Here is a 26,039-nt window from a genome sequence, read left to right as displayed (position 1 = left end):
CCATTCACTCGGCTGCTGCCCCACACGGCCCTGAGTTTAAAGCTTTTCATCCTGTGAGCGTGGTGCCGGGAAGGCTTCTGCATCAGCAGTTGCCAGCCACTGGAAATGCTGGGGGTTCCCCGTGGAAATGGCCGCGGGGGGGGTGGGGGGGGGCGATGAGCGACCCCACGGGGACCTACAGCTCGGGGCCGGCCCGGACTCGCTCGCCAGCCCCAGCGCCCCGCGCTCCCGCCCGCTGCGCCCCTCGCGCTCCGCCGCGGCCGTTGCGCCCCCGCGCTCTCCTCGCCTCGCGCCCGCCTGTGGCCGTTACTCCGTTGGCGAACATGGCGGTGCCGACACCGGTCCTGGTGCTGCTCCCCGCCGTTCTCGCCGGTATCGGGCGCACGGCGCCGGGGCAGTGGAGGTCTGGGGGAGGCGGGGGGACCGAGCCGGTCCTGGGGAAGCGGGTCGGTACCGTGCTCCGTCCGGTCCCATCCGCAAGGAAGAGGAAATCTGAAGCGGTACCGGGCACTGGCCGGCTTAGGGGGCGCGGGCGCGGAATCTAGGCCGGTGACGGGCATGAGCCATCCGGCGGCAGGGTGGGGAACCGGCACAGGACGGTGCCGGACACCGGCTGGTCGGGGGGTGCCGGGACCGGTAACGGACACCGGCTGGTCCCGGGAGCGAAGCGGGGGGGGTGGGGCGGGGGGAATCCAAGCGGGACCGTGCGCCGTTAACGCCAGTTGTTCTCTACAGGGCTCCTCTCCTACTCCGACGCCGTTGCCAGCTTCCCGGTGAGTGCAGCCCGCCCCGCCGGCCCCGAGAAGGACGATCCCACCCGGCCTCCGGGCGCAGGGCGGCCCCTTCCCCAGGGCCCCGGGCCTGGCGCCAGGCAGGAGCGTCTGGCCCTGGCTCCAGAGCTGCGGGGCAGAGCAGGGGTCCCGGAGGGGTGGCCTGGCTCCTCCCGAGGAGGAGGGTAACGGCAGGTGAAACCTCCAGAGCCAGGCCGCCCCTCGGGGACCCCTGCTCAGCCCCAGGAGATGCCCAATAGCTGAGAGACCCGGGGCTGTTCCCACCCCCCGCCTGCTGGGGGCAGTAGCACACGTGCCTTGGCGATTCCCACCTCTTACCAGCTCAATCTGTGGTTGCCCTTTGCAAGGACTCGCCGTCCGTCCATCCCTCTGACGTTAAGATGTCAGAAGGAGCTGTGTTTTCTAGCACGCTTATGTCCTGACACCACAGCTGAAGCCATGCTAGGCAGTAGAAGCCAAGCCGCAAGTGATAAATTCCCATAAGAACGTGAAAGATAATGTGGCACTTGATAACGCCGTGCCAACTCCTGTTGAGCGCTCCTTTCTGTGCATAAGTGTGCCAGTATTCTTCAGAAGTTCTCAGATCAGAAGCTGCTGATCTGAAAGGGCCCAAGAGGCCTGTTTCAAACAGATTATCTTAGACTTCTTATGTACCTATCTTCCCCAGCCTGCCTGCCACAAGTATAATGTGTCTGGATGTACAAGGCAGTACCGTCCAGTTTGTGGGACCGATGGAGAGACCTACTCAAATGAGTGTATGCTCTGCCTTTCAAACAGGTAGTCACTTAACTGACATCCTAACTTTCCCTTCCCTATATGCAAGCAAAATATTCACCCACACATCCCAATTAACTGATAGGTTATTGGCTTTGCATCGTTCACACTCTGTTAAACTGCAGTTTTACCAGTGTCTTCTCAACAGTCAATCCCTTGCAACAGCTTTTATCATGGTACCTGTAAACGGCTTAGGTAGGTTTCAGTTAGCTGGGAGTATTGAATATTTGCTTTTGTAGTTCTTAAGGAGAAGCATCTCAGAGGAGTGTTGCCTGTCATGTTCATGCAGTACCATGTTGCCATTAAATAAAATGCTGGACTCTTCCACACTCCCCATCAGAAAACATGAAAGATCTCACCCAAAATGCAGATTTTATTCCATAATGTTTACATTCAAGATCCAGTCTCCTATATTTCCTTTCACAGAGAACAGTAAGAATGCCAGATGTTAGGAGAAAATACTACTTAGCCATTCAGATTGTTTAAAAATCAAGAAAAGGATCTCCTAATATTTGAGAGAGCGTATTTTATTCTTTAATAATTTAATCATTTTTTAAAACAAATTGAAAACATACAAAAGCAGTACTTAATGAGCATTGTTACCCCCCATTACGATGGACTGGAAACATCTATAGAGCATCCTCCCAGTACAAACTGAGAGGAACTGCTAATGAATTGAATTGGATGGTGAAAGGAATTTATATAAATGAAATAACAGGATTTCTGTTTCCAGCAGAGGGAGGAAGTGGAAGTAGCACAACAGCAGTGACAGGCATTTACAAAATTACAAATAGACAGATCTCAAGAAAGGGAAGTCTGAAATATATTCCTGACTTTGGGCTGAGGGAAAGATGAATTGAGACTAGATAATTTACAAAATTCAAATTGCCAAGACAGAGGAAACATAGGCCAGAATAAGGAAAGTATCAAAGGTATCAAAGAACACATAAAGAAATAATATTTTGAAGAAGGTGTCAAAGTACGTTTAAAGGTATGCAGATCTGCAGAGTTTGGTAGCATTTTCACGAGAATACATCACAAACTATCCAAGCAAATGACAAATTGCAAAGAGAATTGCTAAGCCTACAATCTGGAAAAAAAACCCAGGGAATCAATGTGGGTTTTGTGTGTTGCACAGATTGCACACACAGTATAATCTGTGAAAAGGGGCAAAAAGAGGTGCTGGCATGTTACCTATTAGAAGCCTACCCATCTTTGCTGCCTAGGACGATGTTGGAGTGAGTTACTAAGAGACTGACTTGTAGACAGCCAGAGGTAAAAAACAGATTAAGCAAAGCCGATACAGATTTGTCAGAAATAATCCAACCAAATCTGTGAGATTTAGGTTTTTTTGGCAAGAGTAGGAACTTTTTTAGCAGAGTAGGAAGCAACAAAAGTGTGGCTCCATGACATGAGTAAAGTATTTTACATAGCTCCCCTTGATGTTCACATAAGAAGACAAATAGTTATTTAGCTGAAATTGTTAAAGAATGAAGTCACAGCACTTTGAAATGCTGTGGTTTAAAAGCAGTGATCAGCGTTTTACAGTCAAACTGGAAAGAGCTATAAAGTGGTATTTCCTTTAGGTGTGGTACATAATTCAGTATTTTTGTAATGAATTGGATATCCAAAACAAGACAATAAAAATTTGCAAAATAGCAAGAGATACAATGATCTGTGCAGGACAGTATCAAAATTCCCAGGGATCTGGAGAAATGGACTGAAATCAGTACAATAGAAGTCAAAGAGAAGTGCTAAGTATCACACATAGAGAGTGCAAATCATTGTTGTGGAAATATAGACAGGAGAGCATCTCAGTGTATTTGATCCTTTCTCAGAGCAGAATGATGGGCTTTGAGATCCAACCTTACATTTCTAGGACGTTTTGATCTTTAGGCATGATCCCTCCATTCCAGATGGGTGCATGGCAGATTCCTGATACAGCACTGCACATAGCACAAAGGGTTCTCCAGGCAAATCTGTTTATTTTCACTCAATTCCTTAAGTAATCCATGATGGGCCTTACATCTTATTAGTATGAGACATAATGTACATGTTTTCTGTGAAACGTGGGCTTTAATCCAGTTACACACACAAGGTAGATTTTTGTCTTAACCATCTTTTTTGCTAGTATCTTACATGCTCAGAAACATGCATTTTGATCTGAAGGAGCACAAGGTGATCAAATACTATCCTGATTTTTTTTCCTTTAATAATTCAGTAGCTGCCATACTCAGTAGCTTTCTAGTTCAGTCTGGAGTTGTTGTTCTATAGTGTTTGACTTGGCATGAACACAACAAGGATAAAACACTTGGAGCAAAGCTGCAGCACAACCTTGCCCATCCTGGTTCTGCAATGCACCATGTTAACTGTAAGACCAAAGCTGATCTTCATCCCTACCTTTTTTTTATTATTTTTAAAGCTTAGATCTAACCCATTTTAAAATGGGTGCTAGAATGCAATTCCCATCTCTTCCCCACTTTGTGTCCAGTAGCAGTGACAACAGCTGATCTTAGTTTAAACCTAGTCTGGCAGCACTACAGGCACGTCTTTGGAAACAGATGCAGCAGCTTAAGCTGCCGCTGCAGGGTTTAGTGTAAGGGCTGTCCTTCTGCCAGAACTTTTCCTTACATCTTTACATCTGTTTCACATCCCCTGAGCTTGATTTTTCCTTTCATATTTCTAATCTGCTCCACTACCTTCTGGTTAAAAGATCCTTGATACCACTATTAGTACAGATTGTCCCTGCTTTTGGGTAATTGCAAGCCTCTTGATTTTCATGAGGAGTAAACCAGCTTGATTCTATTAAGATAGGGAAGCAAACTGAAGATCTAGGGCAGTTTGGATTCTATCACTTTCTTTTTGTATCTGTACTTGCTTGGTAAACTGAGATTTGTAACTGGAGCACCCCAAAGTACCATGTATGGGACTTAAAGAAAAAAATCTGATGTTCCCAAACTAAGGGAGACTTGGCTAAAATTTCCTTAAAGAAAATTCCAGCATTCAGAGAACCACACCCTCAAATTTTGGTGAAGCCTGGGATGCAGAGATGCATCAGGGTGCATACTGTTCCCACTGAATTCCCAAGTGAAAGGGGGAAATTTTGTAAGCAGTAGAACTGGTTCCCACTTCAGAGACTGTGACATTTGACTTGCCTAAGTGCTTTGTAATGGACACAGTCCTCATGGCGGGATTTGCCATGTGGTTTGATACTTCTCAGATTTGCAGATGGCTTTATCAGGTTTTTACAAGTAACAAAGCCTGAAGTGAGGCTGTCTCTGGTAAGTTACTTGCTCTGTGTGTATGATTCATACATCTTTGCATCACAGTTACTTTGCAGTAGTGTTTGCCATAAGTGGTGCAATTAAATGCATCGCTGCATGTAACTGAACACATAGAAAGACATGAGCGAGTCCTCTTTATGAAATGCCTCTGTTAAATCCAAGTCTAGTGCTTCTCTTCTAAAATATTTTTGTTCTACTTGCAGTGAAAATAAGAAGGATGTCCAGATTTTCAAGAACGGAATATGCCAGCCAACTGTCAAGAAAATGAGACAGATGTAGGCAGTCCAAATGGCAACAATGCCTTGAATGTACTTTCTGTGTAGCCTGTCTTAATAAATAAGTTTGCCTGTTTAAACAAAATACTGTTCCTGTATTAAAAAGTGTTTATAAACATAGCCATAATACACTTATAACTTGAACCGCAATTTATTTTCTCATGCAAGATAGATCATAGGGTAAGAAAGAGATGTCCTGACTGTATACCAGTAGGTCAGTTTTTTGGAGAAGGAAATGAATGGGTACCCGGTGTCACTCCCACAGCAAACCTGGGAGGCCCCAGCACCTCCACTGTGGGCAGTGCTGGCAGCAGCAGCTGCTTGTTGTTCCTGGGAGGATCTGAGATCCTGGGGAGCCACCGGAGGGGTTTCCTGTGGCGGCTAACAAAGCCTGGTGATGGCAGCCTGACGTACCAAGCCTCTGCCCCTGGCTCCCTGCCTGCAGGTTCTGCCAGCCGAGGGCAGTGACCTGGGCACCCTCTGCTCCTGCCCCAAGTAAGGGCTGTTTTGGAGTGCTGGAGGCACGGGCAGGGGGCACGCAACCTTGGCTTCTACCTTTGATCCAAGCCAAGTGGCGCCTGCTCTAGCCTCGGCCCCGGACAATGCCTGTGTCAGGCTTTGCTGGGCAGTGGCAGCACAGGCAGAGATGTACAGCACACTTCATGCCTGATGAACATTTACAGGTCAGTGACTTTGGTTTTGAAAAACAAAAATGCTTCCGTCTTTAAAGGGTTCCTTTAAAGGGTCAAAGCTATCCTTGTCTCCCAGTACATGCCTGCTTTCATCTCTTTCATGCAAAGGCTAATCATTGACGGTGGGATGTCATGTGTGGCACAACAGGAGGGCTGGAAGTTTAGGCTAAAGCTGTCATGTGGAGACAGGAGTATGTGGACAGAAAAGAAAGATAACCAGAGCCTCCCAACAAGGTATCGGTTGTGGAGGGAAAATCAATTTCTCTATTGGTGGCACATCCATTTGAGAAAGTTCCTGTGTGCTCCCAGCTGTCATTTCCACATCCAGAACTAGAAATTTTCACTTCTTCAAATTGCGCAAAATGCCAAAGCACTTGTGTCCTATGCTATGAATTAGCAAGTGGATGGAAACAATAAGCTGTTTCTGTTTGTATTTCTATTTTGATAACTAATTGTGCTTACAAGGGAACTTTAACAACTCCAGTCCTGTTAGCTGTATAAATGTTCACAAATAAATGACCCTCAGTGCTGTCAACTGGATCCTTCCAGAGCTGAATGTAAAACATAATTGTATCCTTTCCCAAACTAAAAAAAAACCAAAACCCAAAAACCCAGTGTTGTACTGCAATTTGGCATTTATGAACCTCTATAGATCAAAAAGTTGATGTCTCAGAATTTCAGTATGCGATTTAATGCGATTGCCTGCGGTGGTGCTGTTAGAGGTCCATTTTACCTACAGGTGTGGTAGGAAGTTGTCTGGATGGCAGATTGCTAAAGCAGCAAAATTAAGTGGCAAAGAGTGAAAGACAGCCTGTGGGTCTTGCATCAGTGGCTACAGTGGGTCAACACTGATGACTTCCACGTGCTCTAGTTGCCCAAAATTTGAACAACAATCTAATTGTTCCCAAAGTCATCATCCAACTAATGGTTTCACTGCTGGCAACTCTAGCCTTTGCTGCTCAGGGAAGTCACTCAGAAATGAGGTTTTTGAAGCCAGACTGTGTTCCCATGCTTCCTGTTTCCGGAGTGTGTTACTTGGAGGGCAAGGTGATGGGGCAGGCTCAGAGCCCAGTGAAGTACCCAGGTGCTGAGGCCACAGACACACTGAACTGCATCTAGCAGCCCTCTCCATCTTGGTACCCAGAGCTCCCTGGAGTGGGCGGCATTAACTTTTCCACAAAACCAAGTACTTCTTTTCTCTTGAGATTATGTTTCTGTTAAACTTTTTATATTGTTCTTCTTATTGTAATAAATAAACAGAATAATTGAAAGCAGGAGTTGCCCAGAATCTCCTTATTTTTATAAATTTATTTTCATTAGACTTTTATTTTCAGGTGGCTTACTGTTATTCACCCTCCGGGCAAAGTGTTTTTTGGATGGAACAGGTCTGAAAGTTTGTTGCTGTAGCTATGTTGCCCAACTTTCCTTTTGCTCTCTCTTGTTTCATTTTAAATGGTGCTTTATACTTCTTGCTGTTCTTCAAACTGTTTAAACATACATTTCTAGCTGGAGCAAAGAGATGTATTTCTCCTTGCCAGAGAGACTGGTGTATAGCATTGAGTCATGCCATGCCTGGCTCTGACAGGAATTGATAAAATCCCAGACTCCTTGAACTTAAAAGTTGACTAGTACAGGACAAGTCACCAATGCTTGGTGACCACCATGTTTGATTTATCAGAGACATTAAAATCCATATCTCACTTTGATTGCTCAAAGTGTTGACTGGCATCTACTCATGGCATTTATGAACTATTTAAAATCAGTAACTCAGAAGGATGTTACTGTAACCTTCAGACATCAGTAAACCTTACGACAAGCATTCTCATTAGCTTATTGTATCTGCATGAGGCTCACAAGGGATTATACTAGCTGAACGACAGCTAGTGAAACAGATCGTGAGACAAGGTATGAAAGGATCTCTTTTCTATCTGATGGGCGGATAATATTTTATTTGATTAGGATTTTATGGTATTTTATAGCTCCCCAGGATCAGCACAGTCTTGATCTGACTGGGAGGAGAATGTGCAGCCATCCATCTAGGTCAAATGAAGGTCATAAGATGTCTTATTGGCTTTTGCTAATGAAGGGTAGATATGAATTATTTTGTTCCTGGTTGAGCTACAAGAAGAGCTTTTTTAATGGATTAAATTCCCAACTCTTCCTCCTGTGGAAATATTTTTTAAAATAAAATTGTCCAGGAAATGTAGGTAAAAAAAAATGTTTCCTGGTCTCCACACACTGTTGCCCAGCAGACACTGCAGGTGTGTTTTCTGGGACAGCTGGACTCCAGCTCCCAGCTTAGTTGTGGGCAATTTGGATGTGCTCAGCCCCTTTGCTTCAGTCACTCTTTTGAGGATTTGCAGGTTTTCTCAACCAGAGGCGGTAACAACCCTCCCTGAATTGCTAGCAGAGTCTTTCAGGACTGAGGATCCTGAAGTACTCCTGGGTGTGACAGAAATGTATCAAACCCACCACGATTCCATTGATACATTTAAGGCTTAAAAAATATTGCTGGCTGTTGAAAACCCTTGTCTATGGGAGAGCACCTATCTAAAGCTGCAGAAAGGAGAGGTCTAACAGGGAGCTATGGTCTGAATCCTGTGGGAGACAAGTCAGCATGAAGGCCTTAAATTTGTGGATTTCATCTTGCTCCCTAGGCGGCAGCATTTGCTTTCTTTTAAAGCACTTTTTATTTTGTGATCTCAGTGCGGATGTAAGAAAGACTTCTTATTAATAATCGTTTGTATGCATAAACGTTGTGTTAGGAGCTGTGTCGTAGTTCAGCCTCAGTAGGGGCCAGACTACGCAGTATCTCTCTCACCCCCGCACCCTTCGAGAGAATAGGGAGAGGTAATGTAAGAAAAAAGGCTCCAGGTTTCAGATAAGGACAGGGAGAAATCCTTAAAGTCACCATTACGGGCAAAACAGTCTCGACTCGGGGAAAACTACTTTTATTGCTAAAAACACAGCAGGATAATGAGACCGAGAACAAGATAACCTGCCCCCACCCCTCCCTCTTCCCGGGCTTCACATTATCTCTACCACCTTCCCCCGCCCCCCGAGCGGCACAGGGGGGAAGAGGGAATGGGGGTTGCGGTCAGTTCATCACGCGTTGTTATACGCCGCTGCTTTGGCGTTGGGGGAAGAACTCCTCACATTCCTCCCCTGCTCCAGGGTGGGGTCCCACCCGAGGGCCACAGTCCTTCGTGAAACTGCTCCGGCGTGGGTCCTCTCTTCCACGGGGTGCACTCCCTCCAGAACGGCTGCCCAGCGGGCCCCCCACGGGCCACAGCCTCCTTCAGGCCTCCACCTACACCGACGTGGGGTCCTCCATGGGCTGCAGGTGGATCTCTGCCCCTCTGTGGACCTCCATGGGCTGCAGGGGGACAACCTGCTCCACCACGGTCATCACCACAGGCTGCAGGGGAACAGACTGCCTCACCATGGGCTGCACAAACGTGGGCTGATCCACAGGCTGCAGGGGAATTCTGGTCAGGAGCCGCATTACTCCTGCCCCTCCGTCTTCACTGACCTTGCCGGCTGCAGCCGTTCCTCTCACCACAAAAACTCTTCACCGCAGGCAGGCAGACGCCTCTCAGCATCTCTTCACGTCTCATCTCCTCTCCACTTCTTGCAGCCGGGCCGGGCTGAGTCGGGCCCACACAGCCGCCCGGCGGGAGACCAGAGGCTGAGGCCTGCAAGGCCCACAAGGCTCGCGCTTCCCCGTCTCTGCCCCTGCTCAGCATCTTCACATCTTCTCTCCTATTTTTTTTTCTGGTTTCCCCTTCTTAAATACGTTAGCACAGAGGCATTATCACAGAACATTCTGCTACCAGTTGGTTCAGCCTTGGCCAGCAGCGGGTCTGCCCTAGGCTCGGCCGAGTCCACTGAACAAAGGGGAACCACTTCTAGAGCAGCTTGTTCCAGAAGCTGCCACCTTAGCCCCCCCTCACTAAATAAAACCAGAACAAGCTGTTTCTTTCCATCTGTACTATTAGTGTCTTTGGTACACAGTCAACCTCACCTAATTGGCAAAGTTAACTTGCTTTTTTCCTAATCATTGAATCCAAGTATGTTTGCTCGAAGAGAATCTGCAATACATCGTTTTGTTAAAAAAAAATTAAATTATTCAGTGGGCAGATATCTCATAGATGAACCCGTGGCATTCATTGTCATGCATAAGATTGCACTGAGTTACATCTTAGCTTTGTGGCCGTCTAGCTGGTCACGCAGCAATAGCTTCAATCCCTATTCATAGAAGCAGCACAGGTTTCTGGACAGAGCATTCTTAGCTAGACGACCTCAGGAGAAAAAAGTGACCTTCTTCTGTGAATCAATCTCACCTTTTATACTGCAGAAAAATTAACGTTTTAAGTGCTTTTTTTGTCAACTGGTGAGAAACTATATAAGATTCTGGTACACTTGTTTTATTTTACCTTTTAAGCAGCTCTTAATTACTCTTTCTCACATTAGATGCAAAAGCATTTAGAGTTGATCTAAACCTGTTCCTACTTCAGCTACTCTGTTTCAATTTTTCCCAGTGACAGAGGCCAAGGGGATGAAAAATGCGACTGTGAGGCTCTCTGGAGCAGAGAATAGGGCTGGGACTGAGATGTTGAACTTGTCTAGGAATAGTCCTGTGTCTCTGTAGGTTCTATGGCATATTGCAGCAGCCTCAAACTGCTGGCCCAGAAGGGCCTGAGTTTCCTGGAAACTCTTTTTCTTACCTGCCAGTACCCTCTGGACACCCAGCAAGCCGCAGATGTCTGTAAATGGACACCTGGAGTGAACCCTCTCTCCTCACTCTGTTTGAAGAGCATCTGTCAAAGTGAAGAGTGAGTCTCTCGGGAAGCTTTGGGGCTGCTCTGCAATAGCTATCTGCAGGCATACTCTTACCTTCTGGAAAGCATTGGGAAACTCCAAGTAGCTTGTTTCTCACTGCAAATTTCTAAAACACCAGCTTTGCAAAAACATGAGATTCCAAGACTTTCTGGGGATTTTTTTTTTTTTTTTAAACGGAATAGGTGGTGTTCTGTAAATTGATGGATATGATTGCCCCACAATATATTAGGAGACATAAGTATAACTAGAATGCACAAAGCAGTAGTGAAATAACTGTGAATGGAAACTCACATCAAACATTAAGTTTATCTAATAAGAATCATAGAATTATAGAATCATTTAGGTTGGAAAAGCCCTTTAAGACCTCAGCCAAGATTGCTGATAAGTGATGGAAAGTGGCTTGGTGAACACTTCTGCCAGCCCCCTCAGTATCATTGGGTAGATCCCATCTGGCCCTACAGACTTACGCGTCTAGATTTGGAAACTAACCAAATGTAAGCTTAGAACGATGACTTAAAACGTGCAACCACTCCTCTGTGAGGTAAGGACACTGAATTCTGGAGGGTTTCCTTGGATGGCATCCTGATCCAAGGCGAGAGTCTCCAATTGAGAGCCGCTGCTCCAAGGAACGCTGCCTCAAAGGGATCTCCCAGCAGATGACAGTTACAACCCAAGTGAAACCAGGGCTTGTGGTCCGATACGGTCAGGTCAGCCCCCATTGGTTAAGGTGGTCTCCTAGGCATGCTCGTTACCTGGAGACCCCAGCAGCCACTGCGTGGGCTTGGCTAGAACTTTCAAGGGCTTTCCAGGCACACTCACAGAGAGTTGGTTAACACAAATTCATTTATTTTCATTACAATAAAAATTATATTGTTATTTACAATGTATCAAATAAGGGGCCCACAGGGCCCATCAGTTCTTTCCAGTGGGATGGCTGGTCCCATCCCCTTATACGTGCTAACAGCACTCTCAGCTGCAATGGCATCTTCAGCTGGACCAGGGCAGACTCCCCAAACTCCCGTCACGCTCAGCTCCTCTCGAGCAGCGTCATCTCCACGCCTCGTTTGTCCACATCTGCAGCGCAGACTCCCCAGGCAGTCTCTGCGATCAGCCTGGCCCAGTGTGCGAAACTGTCGCCCGGGCCCCGTCCGTCTGAGAGGAAAGCAGGTCCTCAGGGTCACGGGCATGGCTGGAGAAGCCTGGGGCCACCAGCACGTGGGCGCAGAGCTGCAGACCTGGGACGTGCAAATTGTCCTGCTGGGTGGCGTCGCCCTCGGTCTGAAAAGCTGCACCTCGACAGCAGCGCAGCTCTCCGGCCGCGCTGTGCTGCTGGTGAAGGCGGCCTCTGCCTACTCCAGGCTCAGGTAGGACACTGAGCTGCCTTGCTGCACTGCAAAGGTCACCTCAGTGCAGATGTTCATCTTGGAGGGGCTTGTCAGCTGGAACCTGCAGGAGTGGGAGGAGGGCAGCACCATGAGCTGGCAGTCGTGCAACTGAGGAAAAAGCAGCCAGGCTGATCTTGTTGCAGATATTAGGAGTAAAAATGAATCATAGAATATAGAAGTGTTAAGAATCTACAGTAATTACAAATTATAACTTTAAAAGAAGGAAACTGCCACTGACACCAATTTGCTGCTAGAAATCCCCTACCCTTTCCATCTCGATCTGGGAATCGAGACAATAGAAATAAGGGAGATTAATGAGATAATTTTTATTAATTGTAGAACTGTAGCCGCATAGGGAGTGGGACCCTAGAGATCTTATAATAGACATTTGTTAGAAGCTAGCCTAGCGTATCTTTAATACAACGGTAAGTCCCAAACACCCCCAAACCCCACCTGCAGAAATGGGCCCTGAGCCATCACTCTGGAGCCAGGAAAACCAAGGAGCATCGCGACCTGTTCTCAAGACCATATATGGAGATTTCAAGGAGGAGTCTGACCAGCGAATTTGAGGAGGGGGCGTTTTGACGACCACCGAGACCACCAAAAGACCCTCGACTCAAAAGACTGGGCATGCGCCAGTGGGTGGGGAAATGATGTAATGGTTTCTCAGAAAATTTATGTTTATGCCTGTTATTTCTTGGAATTTAATGAATATGTATAATTAATGTGTATTTAACCCGTGCTGTTGATCAAATGGGTGCGCACGCTAGGTGGAGCGATCCCCCGTACGCCCAGCGCTGCAATAAAGAAGTGCCTGCTTCTGAACTTCTCATTGCTGTTAAGGAGTTTTGTTCCGGATTTCGGTAACAGTTTTGGCGACCCAGGTGGGACACCGCTTCTGAACCTCGACGGATCCGAGGGATCGCGGGACCTCCAGCGCGCACTGAGGGATTCTCGGGGAGAACCTCCGATCCCCGGACCGAAGGGCTCGAAGCAAGACCGCTGGGATTAGGGTAAGGCACTTCTTTTATTTGGAATTTGGATAGCCTGCCCATAAGACGCAGCGAAAGCTTCGCAGGGTTGGGGCTCAGAGGGTACCCGTTTGGTTTGGGAGCCTAGGCGTCTGCCCGTAAGTCATAAGCGAAAGCTATTGCTGGGTTGGACATTTGTGTATCTGGGGACAATTGTCATTTGCATTATTTGGTATCTGGCATTTGATACATATTTGGTCTCGGAACACGGTAACTGATATATGGAATACGGCATTTGGTTTTTGGAAACACCTGGTACTCTGGTATATATACACGTGTATACTTGCTATACTCGCTGTACTTGCTATACTTGCTATCTTTGCTATCCTCGCTATATTTGCTATATTCGCTATATTCGTTATACTTATTACTTGTTATAATGTCCTTGTTTAAGTTGTTTAAGAGTAATAGTACGGGAAGTCTTAATGAAAAGATACCGAAAACATCACCGTTAGGATGTTTGTTGGCACATTGGAGTGAGCTGCATGATGATTTACGCAGGAGTAAAAGGATTGAATATTGCAATCATTGGTGGCCTTTATATGTCCTAGAAGATCAGGAGAAGTGGCCGGTTAATGGGACTTTGAGCTATAATACTATTTTACAGTTAATGCTGTTCTGTAGAAGAGAGGGTAAATGGAGTGAGGTGCCGTATGTGGATTTGTTCTTTTACTTGAGACAAAGGACAGATTGGCAGAATGAGTGTAAGTTGATAAGTCGAGATAATTTGGTGATGGCATTAACTTCAGAAAATCAGAAAACTAAGAGAACTAAGAGTTGTTGCTCAGCTTGTGATATTGGGAAGAGGTGCATTAGGTGTACGGTGCCAAAAGAGGATGAAATGGAATTAGACTTAGATGTAGCCCCACCGGGAAGGGGGGGAGCGGAGTCTCTCTCCTCACAAGGAAGGAGTGAGTCAGGGCGAATAGAACCGGACAGTACAAGGGAGGAAACTGATGAAATATCAGAGGTAGTAGTTCATACTCCGGTGTCTAGACGAACTTGTCAGCAAACCCAGATGCTGGCTCCCTTAAGGCAAGGAGTGGGAGTAAATGGACCGGTATACGTTAAAACACCATTTTCTATCACAGATCTCATGGCATGGAAACAGGCAGCAGGGGTTTATAGAGAGCACCCAGAAAAGGTAGGGAGAGTGGTTGAAACAATTGTTAGAACTCAGGATCCTGATTGGAATTATTTACAAGTGATACTAGATAATTTGTTGGATAGCACGGAGAAGCAGATGGTTTTAAAGGTTGGAAAAGCACAAGCAGAGGCGACAGGTGTGGGTGGAGCGTTCTCAGGAACACTGGAACAGAATTTTCCTTCGGCAGACCCCCAGTGGGATCCGAATGACCCGGTATATCGGGAAAGGCTAACTCGTTACCAAAAATGGGTACTGTATGGAGTAAAACATGCAATGCCAAAAGCCCTGAATTGGCCTAAATTATATGAAATAAAACAAGACAAAACTGAGTCGCCTTCTGCATTCATGGAAAGATTGAAAGAAGCCTCTAGAAAATATACTGATTTAAAATTGGAAACAGAGGCAGAAGAACAACAATTAGCTTTAATTTTTATGGCACAGTCACAACCTGACATAAGACGAAAGCTCCAAAAATTGGAGGGAGAGGACTCGAGAAGTTTGGTTAAAATGTTAGAAACAGCGTGGAAAGTTTATAATAATAGGGAGAGAGAGGAAGAACAGAGGAAAAGGGTGAGAGACAATAGGCTTATTGCTGTTTTAACAGGGAACGCAGCAGCAGGGAGGGGACGAGTTCGGGGAAAAGGAAATTTTAGAAACTCTGGTACACGAGAATCTAATGCACCTCTAGGAATAAATCAGTGTGCATACTGTAAAGAGAAGGGACACTGGAAAAGGGAATGTCCAAAGCTGCAAGCAAATCAGCAAGGGCTTATGAACATGATGGTTTTAGATGACTGAAGGGGACCGGAGGGGAACCCAGCTGAACCTCTGGTTGTAATTAAGCTGGGAAATGGTAAAGTTGAATTCTTAGTGGATACTGGAGCTGTGTATTCTGTTTTGAATACTTGTAAAGGGAAACTAGGGAATAAAACCGCAACCATAGTTGGAGCGACAGGGAAAGAAGAAAATAGACCATTCCTTCAACCCCTTAGTTTGAAGTTTGGCAATTACACATGAATTTTTGTATGTGCCAGAATGCCCAATACCCTTGCTGGGTCGGGATTTGCTATCTGAATTAAATGCACAAATAGTTTTTGAAGGGGGAGAAATTTTTTTAAAGATACCAGAGTCAAAGGCAGGAGAAATATTAATGATTCAAGAAAAGGTTCAAATTCAGGAAATTCCGAAAGACGTTGATGATGCTGTAATGCCTGTAGTTTGGAACACAGAGGTACCTGGAAAGTCTAAAGCAGCACAACCTGTAAAAGTGGACTTAAAAGAGAATGTGAAGCCAGTAAGATTGAAGCAGTACCCAATTAAAACTGAGGGTAAACTGGGGATAAAGAAATTAATTGATAAATTCTTGAAATATGGGATTTTGGAGGAATGTGAATCTGAATAGAATACCCCAATTTTACCTGTGAAAAAGCCATCTGGGGAATACAGATTAGTGCAGGACTTGAGGGCAATAAATCAGATAGTGAAAGATATACACCCTGTGGTAGCCAACCCATACACACTCCTAACAGCTTTAGGAGAGAATTATCAATGGTTTACAGTGCTTGATTTAAAAGACGCTTTCTTTTGCATACCTTTGGAAGAAGAAAGTCGAAAGTTGTTTGCTTTCGAGTGGGAGAATCCCCACACAGGACGAAGAACACAATTGACATGGACCAGATTACCACAAGGATTCAAGAACAGTCCAACAATTTTTGGAAGCCAATTGGCAAAAGAACTGGAGATGTGGAAACAGGATGGCCCTAAACCTGCTCATCTACTTCTACGGTATGTAGACGACATACTGATAGTGACAGAAGAAAGACCAGCGTGCATAAAGGTAACTGTTGACCTTTTAAACTTTCTGGGGCTAAGCGGATACAAAGTTTCCAGGACTAAAGCTCAGATAGCAAAACAAACTGTAATATATCTGGGTTTTGAAATGTCACAAGGGCAAAGACAACTGGGGACAGATCGCAAAGAAGCAATTTGCAGTATTCCGGAGCCAAAGAATACCCACGAGTTGAGAACATTTTTGGGAACGGCTGGGTGGTGTCGGCTGTGGATAATGAACTATGGTTTGCTGGTTAAGCCATTATATGAAGCTCTTAAAGGTCCACCATTCGAATGGGGTCCAGACCAGCGAAGAGCCTTTCGAAACTTAAAACAAGCTTTGATGGCAGCACCAGCCTTGGGACTTCCGGATTTGACCAAAGACTTCCAGCTGTTTGTATACGAAAGACAACATATCGCCTTGGGAGTGCTGACTCAGAAGGTGGGAAGTTGGAAACGACCAGTGGGATATTTTTCCAAACAACTGGACTTTGTAAGTAAAGGCTGGCCTGCTTGTCTGAGAGCGGTTGCAGCTACTGTGATGCTAATACAGGAGGCTCGAAAATTGACTTTGGGAAGAACGATGGTGGTATATGTACCACACGTGGTGATATCAGTGTTGGAGCAAAAGGGGGGTCATTGGTTATCCCCGAGCAGAATGATAAAATATCAAGTGGTTTTGATGGAACAGGATGATGTAATATTGAAAACCACTAACCTGATTAATCCTGCAGTCTTTTTGAGTTCAGTACAGGAAGAAGGACAACTGGAACACGACTGCCTGGCTACCATTGAATATGTGTATTCCAGTAGGGAGGATCTGAAGGATGTACCTTTGGACGATCCGGACTGGGAATTGTACACTGACGGTAGCAGTTTTGTCGAAAACGGAACTCGCTACGCAGGATATGTGGTAACAACTGAGAAATCTGTTATAGAAGCAAATGCTTTACCCAACACCACCTCAGCTCAGAAAGCAGAACTGGTAGCTTTAACCAAAGCCTTGGAATTAAGCAAAGGGAAGAGAGTGAACATCTGGACTGATTCAAAGTACGCATTTGGTGTGGTACATGTCCATGGAATTTTGTGGAAAGAGAGAGGATTATTATCCTCGCAAGGATCAGATTTAAAATATAAAGAGGAAATCTTGCATCTGCTGCAAGCAGTCCAAAAACCGACTGCAGTAGCAATCATGCACTGTAAAGCACATCAATCAGGAAGTGCGAAAGAAGCTGTAGGGAACAGGCTAGCAGACAGGACAGCTAAAAATATAGCCAAAAGAAATGCCTGGCAGTTGGCGGTGATTCCTACTAAAACCGTTACACTACCAAAAGAAAGGCCTAAATATTCAGAAGAAGATGAGAAATTAGGAAAATTATTAAATGCTAAGAAAAATCTAGCAGGGCGGTGGGTTACTGCAACAGGCCAAGTAATAATTCCGCCATTGTTGATGAGGGAGATAATACAGACAAAACATAAGGAATGTCACTGGGGAGCAGAGGCATTAGTGCCTTTATTAAGGAGACAAGTACTGTCATTAAAGATGCTAGAGATGGCTAAGATGACAACTGCAAAATGTGAGATATGCTTGCAAAACAATCCAGTAGTAAAGAAAAAGGTTCGAATGGGAAAATTAAAATCAGGAACAGAGCCAGGAGACTATTGGCAAATAGATTTTTCAGAATTGCCTCGACAAAATGGGTATCGGTACATTCTGGTAGGGGTTGATACTTTTACAGGATGGCCAGAAGCCTTTCCTTGTCGCACCAATCAGGCAAAAGAAGTCATTAAATGGTTGCTGCAAGAGATTATCCCGAGATTTGGAGTACCAATTGGAATCTCCTCTGACAGAGGTCCCCATTTTCTTGCAGAGGTGGTCCAAGGTGTTAGCAAAATTCTGGGAATTACCTGGGATTTGCATACACCATGGAGACCACACTCTAGTGGAAAAGTGGAGCGGATGAATCAAACAATGAAAAGGCAAATTAGTAAAATATGTCAAGAAACCAATTTGAAATGGCCCGAAGCGCTCCCATTGGCTCTTTTACGAATTCGGGTTCAACCAAAAAGTGGAACATCAGTTAGTCCCTATGAGCTATTGTATGGGAAACCTTATGAATCTCCAGAGCCAAATTTGAATATGCATTTGAAAGGGAAACAAGATGTCTATACTTATCTGCTTTCTTTAGGGAAAAGATTAACCGCACTTTGGAATGCGGTTCTCTGGAACAGACCTCTGTCTTTGGAGAATCCAGTGCATGATTTCCAACCAGGCGATTATGTCTATGTGAAGATGTGGACTTCTGAACCTCTCCAGGAACGTTGGAAAGGACCCTTTCAAGTACTTTTGACTACTTTCACTGCAGTTAAGATCGCCGAATCTGATGCACGGATTCATTATACCCGAGTAAAGAGGGCTCCAACACCTTGGCAAGTTGTAAATAGGGATCCTAAAACTTTGAAACTAACTCTGAGACATGTCTAATCATAAGTATTATCCTGAAACTCTGGGAAAATGGATTCTAATCTGGGGAGTAATGTTGGTGGGAGTTTGGTCAAAAGTTGTAACTGAGTCACAAACTGAATGGATAAAAGGGACAGGTGACGAACAGGTGATATACCTTCCAAAGAAATCCCAAGAGGAAAATTTGATGGTAGGATTGATCAAGGGATTTGCCAATTTACAGAATCTAACACAAATTACCGCATGTTTACCCATACCTAGAGCAGTCGGTGAGTCCATCCCATGGGGAATTCTAACGATGAATCTGACTAATTTGGAACATGGGGCAGATTGTGAGAAATTAATGAATCCTCCTCCTATTAATGACAGTTTGATGGCAAGAAATATAACTCGATCGATTAAGGAATGGAAATGTGATGCAAAAGAAACAATTAGTTGGGACTCAATATGGACAATGTCCATACTATCTCGATTCCAATATATGGCCAAAACTTCTTGGTGTTTTACTTGGGATGGCTCAATCTTTACAACCGGGCCACTAGTAAATGACAAAGGGACCACGTGACGAGAAAAGGAAAGTCAAGTGTCCTGGTGGAAATGTGAGAAAATATACGATTGTAGTACTAAAGACGTAGCAATTCAGGAGATTCCCCCTTTAGCCGCAGCCCTGAAATATGGTTGTCTGTGTAGAGGACTTAGAAATGACCTCCAATTGACAGAAACATTTAAACCAAAAAGGGGAACGTTCTTTAGTTGCAGGAGAGCTACCATTCGAAGCCCAGGACACTTAGTTTGGGCAATGAGTGATGGAACCTGGACGACTCATTTACCTATGGATGGAAAGGTAAAGCAAATTACTTTAAGAATGCCAACATTATGCCCGCTTTGGAAAAAGGCTCCTTTTAAAGGACCCTTAGAAAATTTGAGGATAAAACGAGTAAAAAGATCGGAAGAAGGTGATGATGAATGGAATGAACCCAGTACTGGAGTCAGAATTGGTTGGGCCCTAGAATCCTTGTTAACCCCTTTGGCCATATATAGAAATCGAGAATGGTTATACCAACTAACAGGGCAGGTGGAGAAATTGGCTAATGTGACAAGAAAAGGATTTAGAGATCTAAATCTACAATTACAGACCACTTCCAAAATGACTTTACAGAATAGGATGGCTCTGGATATGCTTTTACTCAAAGAACATGGAGTGTGCGGATACTTAAGAGACAGGATAGATCATTGCTGCATACACATCCCAAATGTGACTCAAGATGAAGAAAAGCTGTGCTTGGAAGGACCCGGAGGCTGACACAGAGACAAGGATGTGTGTGATGCCTGCGTATGTACTCATATTGGACGTATCAAAATCCTTGACAGGTCTAAATTCCTCTCATATACACAAGTGTAGGACGTTTTACAAGGAGCCCATACCCTAGATTTTAGGAAACTGCATAAAAACAATTCCAGAGCCAGACTCTGCGTAAAGCTAGCCCCCGGGCTCTGCAAAGCCAACCACTCTCATCAGCGGCTAACAGATGAGATACTCTTTGGAGAGCCGTGCTGCCCAGACGCCCAGGCAGGACACTGTGACAAGCTTTTCCAGCCGCCGCTGGCCTGCATTCCCACGACTGCAAATGCAGGCAGGTTGGCTTTACTGCTGGGGCTGCATCGGTTTTCTCTTCCTCATGGCAGGAACGCACGCACAGCTCAGCACAAGCCCCCTCATGTCACTTTATGACGAGACGGGGGCAACGACCTTAAGAGCCACACGGCACTGCATGCCTGTTTTCCATCCTCCTACTCTTGCCCAAGACACTCTGCAATCAAAGGGCAACTCTGTCGAGACGAAGTCAAAGAGGGAGGCCCGGGGAAGGCTGAAATTTCAGCCGGGCACCCACCATTCACTCGGCTGCTGCCCCACACGGCCCTGAGTTTAAAGCTTTTCATCCTGTGAGCGTGGTGCCGGGAAGGCTTCTGCATCAGCAGTTGCCAGCCACTGGAAATGCTGGGGGTTCCCCGTGGAAATGGCGGCGGGGGGGGGTGGGGGGGGGGGGGCGATGAGCGACCGCACGGGGACCTACAGCTCGGGGCCGGCCCGGACTCGCTCGCCAGCCCCAGCGCCCCGCGCTCCCGCCCGCTGCGCCCCTCGCGCTCCGCCGCGGCCGTTGCGCCCCCGCGCTCTCCTCGCCTCGCGCCCGCCTGTGGCCGTTACTCCGTTGGCGAACATGGCGGTGCCGACACCGGTCCTGGTGCTGCTCCCCGCCGTTCTCGCCGGTATCGGGCGCACGGCGCCGGGGCAGTGGAGGTCTGGGGGAGGCGGGGGGACCGAGCCGGTCCTGGGGAAGCGGGTCGGTACCGTGCTCCGTCCGGTCCCATCCGCAAGGAAGAGGAAATCTGAAGCGGTACCGGGCACTGGCCGGCTTAGGGGGCGCGGGCGCGGAATCTAGGCCGGTGACGGGCATGAGCCATCCGGCGGCAGGGTGGGGAACCGGCACAGGACGGTGCCGGACACCGGCTGGTCGGGGGGTGCCGGGACCGGTAACGGACACCGGCTGGTCCCGGGAGCGAAGCGGGGGGGGTGGGGCGGGGGGAATCCAAGCGGGACCGTGCGCCGTTAACGCCAGTTGTTCTCTACAGGGCTCCTCTCCTACTCCGACGCCGTTGCCAGCTTCCCGGTGAGTGCAGCCCGCCCCGCCGGCCCCGAGAAGGACGATCCCACCCGGCCTCCGGGCGCAGGGCGGCCCCTTCCCCAGGGCCCCGGGCCTGGCGCCAGGCAGGAGCGTCTGGCCCTGGCTCCAGAGCTGCGGGGCAGAGCAGGGGTCCCGGAGGGGTGGCCTGGCTCCTCCCGAGGAGGAGGGTAACGGCAGGTGAAACCTCCAGAGGCAGGCCGCCCCTCGGGGACCCCTGCTCAGCCCCAGGAGATGCCCAACAGCTGAGAGACCCGGGGCTGTTCCCACCCCCCGCCTGCTGGGGGCAGTAGCACACGTGCCTTGGCGATTCCCACCTCTTACCAGCTCAATCTGTGGTTGCCCTTTGCAAGGACTCGCCGTCCGTCCATCCCTCTGACGTTAAGATGTCAGAAGGAGCTGTGTTTTCTAGCACGCTTATGTCCTGACACCACAGCTGAAGCCATGCTAGGCAGTAGAAGCCAAGCCGCAAGTGATAAATTCCCATAAGAACGTGAAAGATAATGTGGCACTTGATAACGCCGTGCCAACTCCTGTTGAGCGCTCCTTTCTGTGCATAAGTGTGCCAGTATTCTTCAGAAGTTCTCAGATCAGAAGCTGCTGATCTGAAAGGGCCCAAGAGGCCTGTTTCAAACAGATTATCTTAGACTTCTTATGTACCTATCTTCCCCAGCCTGCCTGCCACAAGTATAATGTGTCTGGATGTACAAGGCAGTACCGTCCAGTTTGTGGGACCGATGGAGAGACCTACTCAAACGAGTGTATGCTCTGCCTTTCAAACAGGTAGTCACTTAACTGACATCCTAACTTTCCCTTCCCTATATGCAAGCAAAATATTCACCCACACATCCCAATTAACTGATAGGTTATTGGCTTTGCATCGTTCACACTCTGTTAAACTGCAGTTTTACCAGTGTCTTCTCAACAGTCAATCCCTTGCAACAGCTTTTATCATGGTACCTGTAAACGGCTTAGGTAGGTTTCAGTTAGCTGGGAGTATTGAATATTTGCTTTTGTAGTTCTTAAGGAGAAGCATCTCAGAGGAGTGTTGCCTGTCATGTTCATGCAGTACCATGTTGCCATTAAATAAAATGCTGGACTCTTCCACACTCCCCATCAGAAAACATGAAAGATCTCACCCAAAATGCAGATTTTATTCCATAATGTTTACATTCAAGATCCAGTCTCCTATATTTCCTTTCACAGAGAACAGTAAGAATGCCAGATGTTAGGAGAAAATACTACTTAGCCATTCAGATTGTTTAAAAATCAAGAAAAGGATCTCCTAATATTTGAGAGAGCGTATTTTATTCTTTAATAATTTAATCATTTTTTAAAACAAATTGAAAACATACAAAAGCAGTACTTAATGAGCATTGTTACCCCCCATTACGATGGACTGGAAACATCTATAGAGCATCCTCCCAGTACAAACTGAGAGGAACTGCTAATGAATTGAATTGGATGGTGAAAGGAATTTATATAAATGAAATAACAGGATTTCTGTTTCCAGCAGAGGGAGGAAGTGGAAGTAGCACAACAGCAGTGACAGGCATTTACAAAATTACAAATAGACAGATCTCAAGAAAGGGAAGTCTGAAATATATTCCTGACTTTGGGCTGAGGGAAAGATTAATTGAGACTAGATAATTTACAAAATTCAAATTGCCAAGACAGAGGAAACATAGGCCAGAATAAGGAAAGTATCAAAGGTATCAAAGAACACATAAAGAAATAATATTTTGAAGAAGGTGTCAAAGTACGTTTAAAGGTATGCAGATCTGCAGAGTTTGGTAGCATTTTCACGAGAATACATCACAAACTATCCAAGCAAATGACAAATTGCAAAGAGAATTGCTAAGCCTACAATCTGGAAAAAAAACCCAGGGAATCAATGTGGGTTTTGTGTGTTGCACAGATTGCACACACAGTATAATCTGTGAAAAGGGGCAAAAAGAGGTGCTGGCATGTTACCTATTAGAAGCCTACCCATCTTTGCTGCCTAGGACGATGTTGGAGTGAGTTACTAAGAGACTGACTTGTAGACAGCCAGAGGTAAAAAACAGATTAAGCAAAGCCGATACAGATTTGTCAGAAATAATCCAACCAAATCTGTGAGATTTAGTTTTTTTTGGCAAGAGTAGGAACTTTTTTAGCAGAGTAGGAAGCAACAAAAGTGTGGCTCCATGTCATGAGTAAAGTATTTTACATAGCTCCCCTTGATGTTCACATAAGAAGACAAATAGTTATTTAGCTGAAATTGTTAAAGAATGAAGTCACAGCACTTTGAAATGCTGTGGTTTAAAAGCAGTGATCAGCGTTTTACAGTCAAACTGGAAAGAGCTATAAAGTGGTATTTCCTTTAGGTGTGGTACATAATTCAGTATTTTTGTAATGAATTGGATATCCAAAACAAGACAATAAAAATTTGCAAAATAGCAAGAGATACAATGATCTGTGCAGGACAGTATCAAAATTCCCAGGGATCTGGAGAAATGGACTGAAATCAGTACAATAGAAGTCAAAGAGAAGTGCTAAGTATCACACATAGAGAGTGCAAATCATTGTTGTGGAAATATAGACAGGAGAGCATCTCAGTGTATTTGATCCTTTCTCAGAGCAGAATGATGGGCTTTGAGATCCAACCTTACATTTCTAGGACGTTTTGATCTTTAGGCATGATCCCTCCATTCCAGATGGGTGCATGGCAGATTCCTGATACAGCACTGCACATAGCACAAAGGGTTCTCCAGGCAAATCTGTTTATTTTCACTCAATTCCTTAAGTAATCCATGATGGGCCTTACATCTTATTAGTATGAGACATAATGTACATGTTTTCTGTGAAACGTGGGCTTTAATCCAGTTACACACACAAGGTAGATTTTTGTCTTAACCATCTTTTTTGCTAGTATCTTACATGCTCAGAAACATGCATTTTGATCTGAAGGAGCACAAGGTGATCAAATACTATCCTGATTTTTTTTCCTTTAATAATTCAGTAGCTGCCATACTCAGTAGCTTTCTAGTTCAGTCTGGAGTTGTTGTTCTATAGTGTTTGACTTGGCATGAACACAACAAGGATAAAACACTTGGAGCAAAGCTGCAGCACAACCTTGCCCATCCTGGTTCTGCAATGCACCATGTTAACTGTAAGACCAAAGCTGATCTTCATCCCTACCTTTTTTTTATTATTTTTAAAGCTTAGATCTAACCCATTTTAAAATGGGTGCTAGAATGCAATTCCCATCTCTTCCCCACTTTGTGTCCAGTAGCAGTGACAACAGCTGATCTTAGTTTAAACCTAGTCTGGCAGCACTACAGGCACGTCTTTGGAAACAGATGCAGCAGCTTAAGCTGCCTCTGCAGGGTTTAGTGTAAGGGCTGTCCTTCTGCCAGAACTTTTCCTTACATCTTTACATCTGTTTCACATCCCCTGAGCTTGATTTTTCCTTTCATATTTCTAATCTGCTCCACTACCTTCTGGTTAAAAGATCCTTGATACCACTATTAGTACAGATTGTCCCTGCTTTTGGGTAATTGCAAGCCTCTTGAATTTCATGAGGAGTAAACCAGCTTGATTCTATTAAGATAGGGAAGCAAACTGAAGATCTAGGGCAGTTTGGATTCTATCACTTTCTTTTTGTATCTGTACTTGCTTGGTAAACTGAGATTTGTAACTGGAGCACCCCAAAGTACCATGTATGGGACTTAAAGAAAAAAATCTGATGTTCCCAAACTAAGGGAGACTTGGCTAAAATTTCCTTAAAGAAAATTCCAGCATTCAGAGAACCACACCCTCAAATTTTGGTGAAGCCTGGGATGCAGAGATGCATCAGGGTGCATACTGTTCCCACTGAATTCCCAAGTGAAAGGGGGAAATTTTGTAAGCATTAGAACTGGTTCCCACTTCAGAGACTGTGACATTTGACTTGCCTAAGTGCTTTGTAATGGACACAGTCCTCATGGCGGGATTTGCCATGTGGTTTGATACTTCTCAGATTTGCAGATGGCTTTATCAGGTTTTTACAAGTAACAAAGCCTGAAGTGAGGCTGTCTCTGGTAAGTTACTTGCTCTGTGTGTATGATTCATACATCTTTGCATCACAGTTACTTTGCAGTAGTGTTTGCCATAAGTGGTGCAATTAAATGCATCGCTGCATGTAACTGAACACATAGAAAGACATGAGCGAGTCCTCTTTATGAAATGCCTCTGTTAAATCCAAGTCTAGTGCTTCTCTTCTAAAATATTTTTGTTCTACTTGCAGTGAAAATAAGAAGGATGTCCAGATTTTCAAGAACGGAATATGCCAGCCAACTGTCAAGAAAATGAGACAGATGTAGGCAGTCCAAATGGCAACAATGCCTTGAATGTACTTTCTGTGTAGCCTGTCTTAATAAATAAGTTTGCCTGTTTAAACAAAATACTGTTCCTGTATTAAAAAGTGTTTATAAACATAGCCATAATACACTTATAACTTGAACCGCAATTTATTTTCTCATGCAAGATAGATCATAGGGTAAGAAAGAGATGTCCTGACTGTATACCAGTAGGTCAGTTTTTTGGAGAAGGAAATGAATGGGTACCCGGTGTCACTCCCACAGCAAACCTGGGAGGCCCCAGCACCTCCACTGTGGGCAGTGCTGGCAGCAGCAGCTGCTTGTTGTTCCTGGGAGGATCTGAGATCCTGGGGAGCCACCGGAGGGGTTTCCTGTGGCGGCTAACAAAGCCTGGTGATGGCAGCCTGACGTACCAAGCCTCTGCCCCTGGCTCCCTGCCTGCAGGTTCTGCCAGCCGAGGGCAGTGACCTGGGCACCCTCTGCTCCTGCCCCAAGTAAGGGCT

General features: G+C 45.8%; 2 protein-coding genes across 2 annotated transcripts; both read left to right on the top strand.

The window, feature by feature from the left end:
* Positions 1–323: 323 nt before the first annotated feature.
* On the top strand, positions 324–5,128 carry LOC147600900 (trypsin inhibitor ClTI-1-like). The gene is made up of 4 exons (XM_086747639.1): positions 324–372; positions 736–773; positions 1,459–1,568; positions 5,053–5,128. The coding sequence occupies exons 1-4, from the start codon at positions 324–326 to the stop codon at positions 5,126–5,128; spliced, it is 273 nt and encodes a 90-aa protein (XP_086603765.1).
* A 15,606-nt stretch (positions 5,129–20,734) lies between these two features.
* Positions 20,735–25,539, top strand: LOC147600899 (trypsin inhibitor ClTI-1-like). Its single transcript, XM_086747638.1, has 4 exons — positions 20,735–20,783; positions 21,147–21,184; positions 21,870–21,979; positions 25,464–25,539. The coding sequence occupies exons 1-4, from the start codon at positions 20,735–20,737 to the stop codon at positions 25,537–25,539; spliced, it is 273 nt and encodes a 90-aa protein (XP_086603764.1).
* The last annotated feature ends 500 nt before the right edge of the window (positions 25,540–26,039 follow it).

The sequence above is a fragment of the Chlamydotis macqueenii genome, chromosome 4 (assembly GCF_036417535.1).
Source record: "Chlamydotis macqueenii isolate bChlMac1 chromosome 4, bChlMac1.mat, whole genome shotgun sequence".
Taxonomy (NCBI): Eukaryota; Metazoa; Chordata; class Aves; order Otidiformes; family Otididae; genus Chlamydotis; species Chlamydotis macqueenii.
The sequence above is the reverse complement of the archived record's forward strand: the minus strand, read 5'-3'. Positions and strand labels throughout refer to the sequence as shown.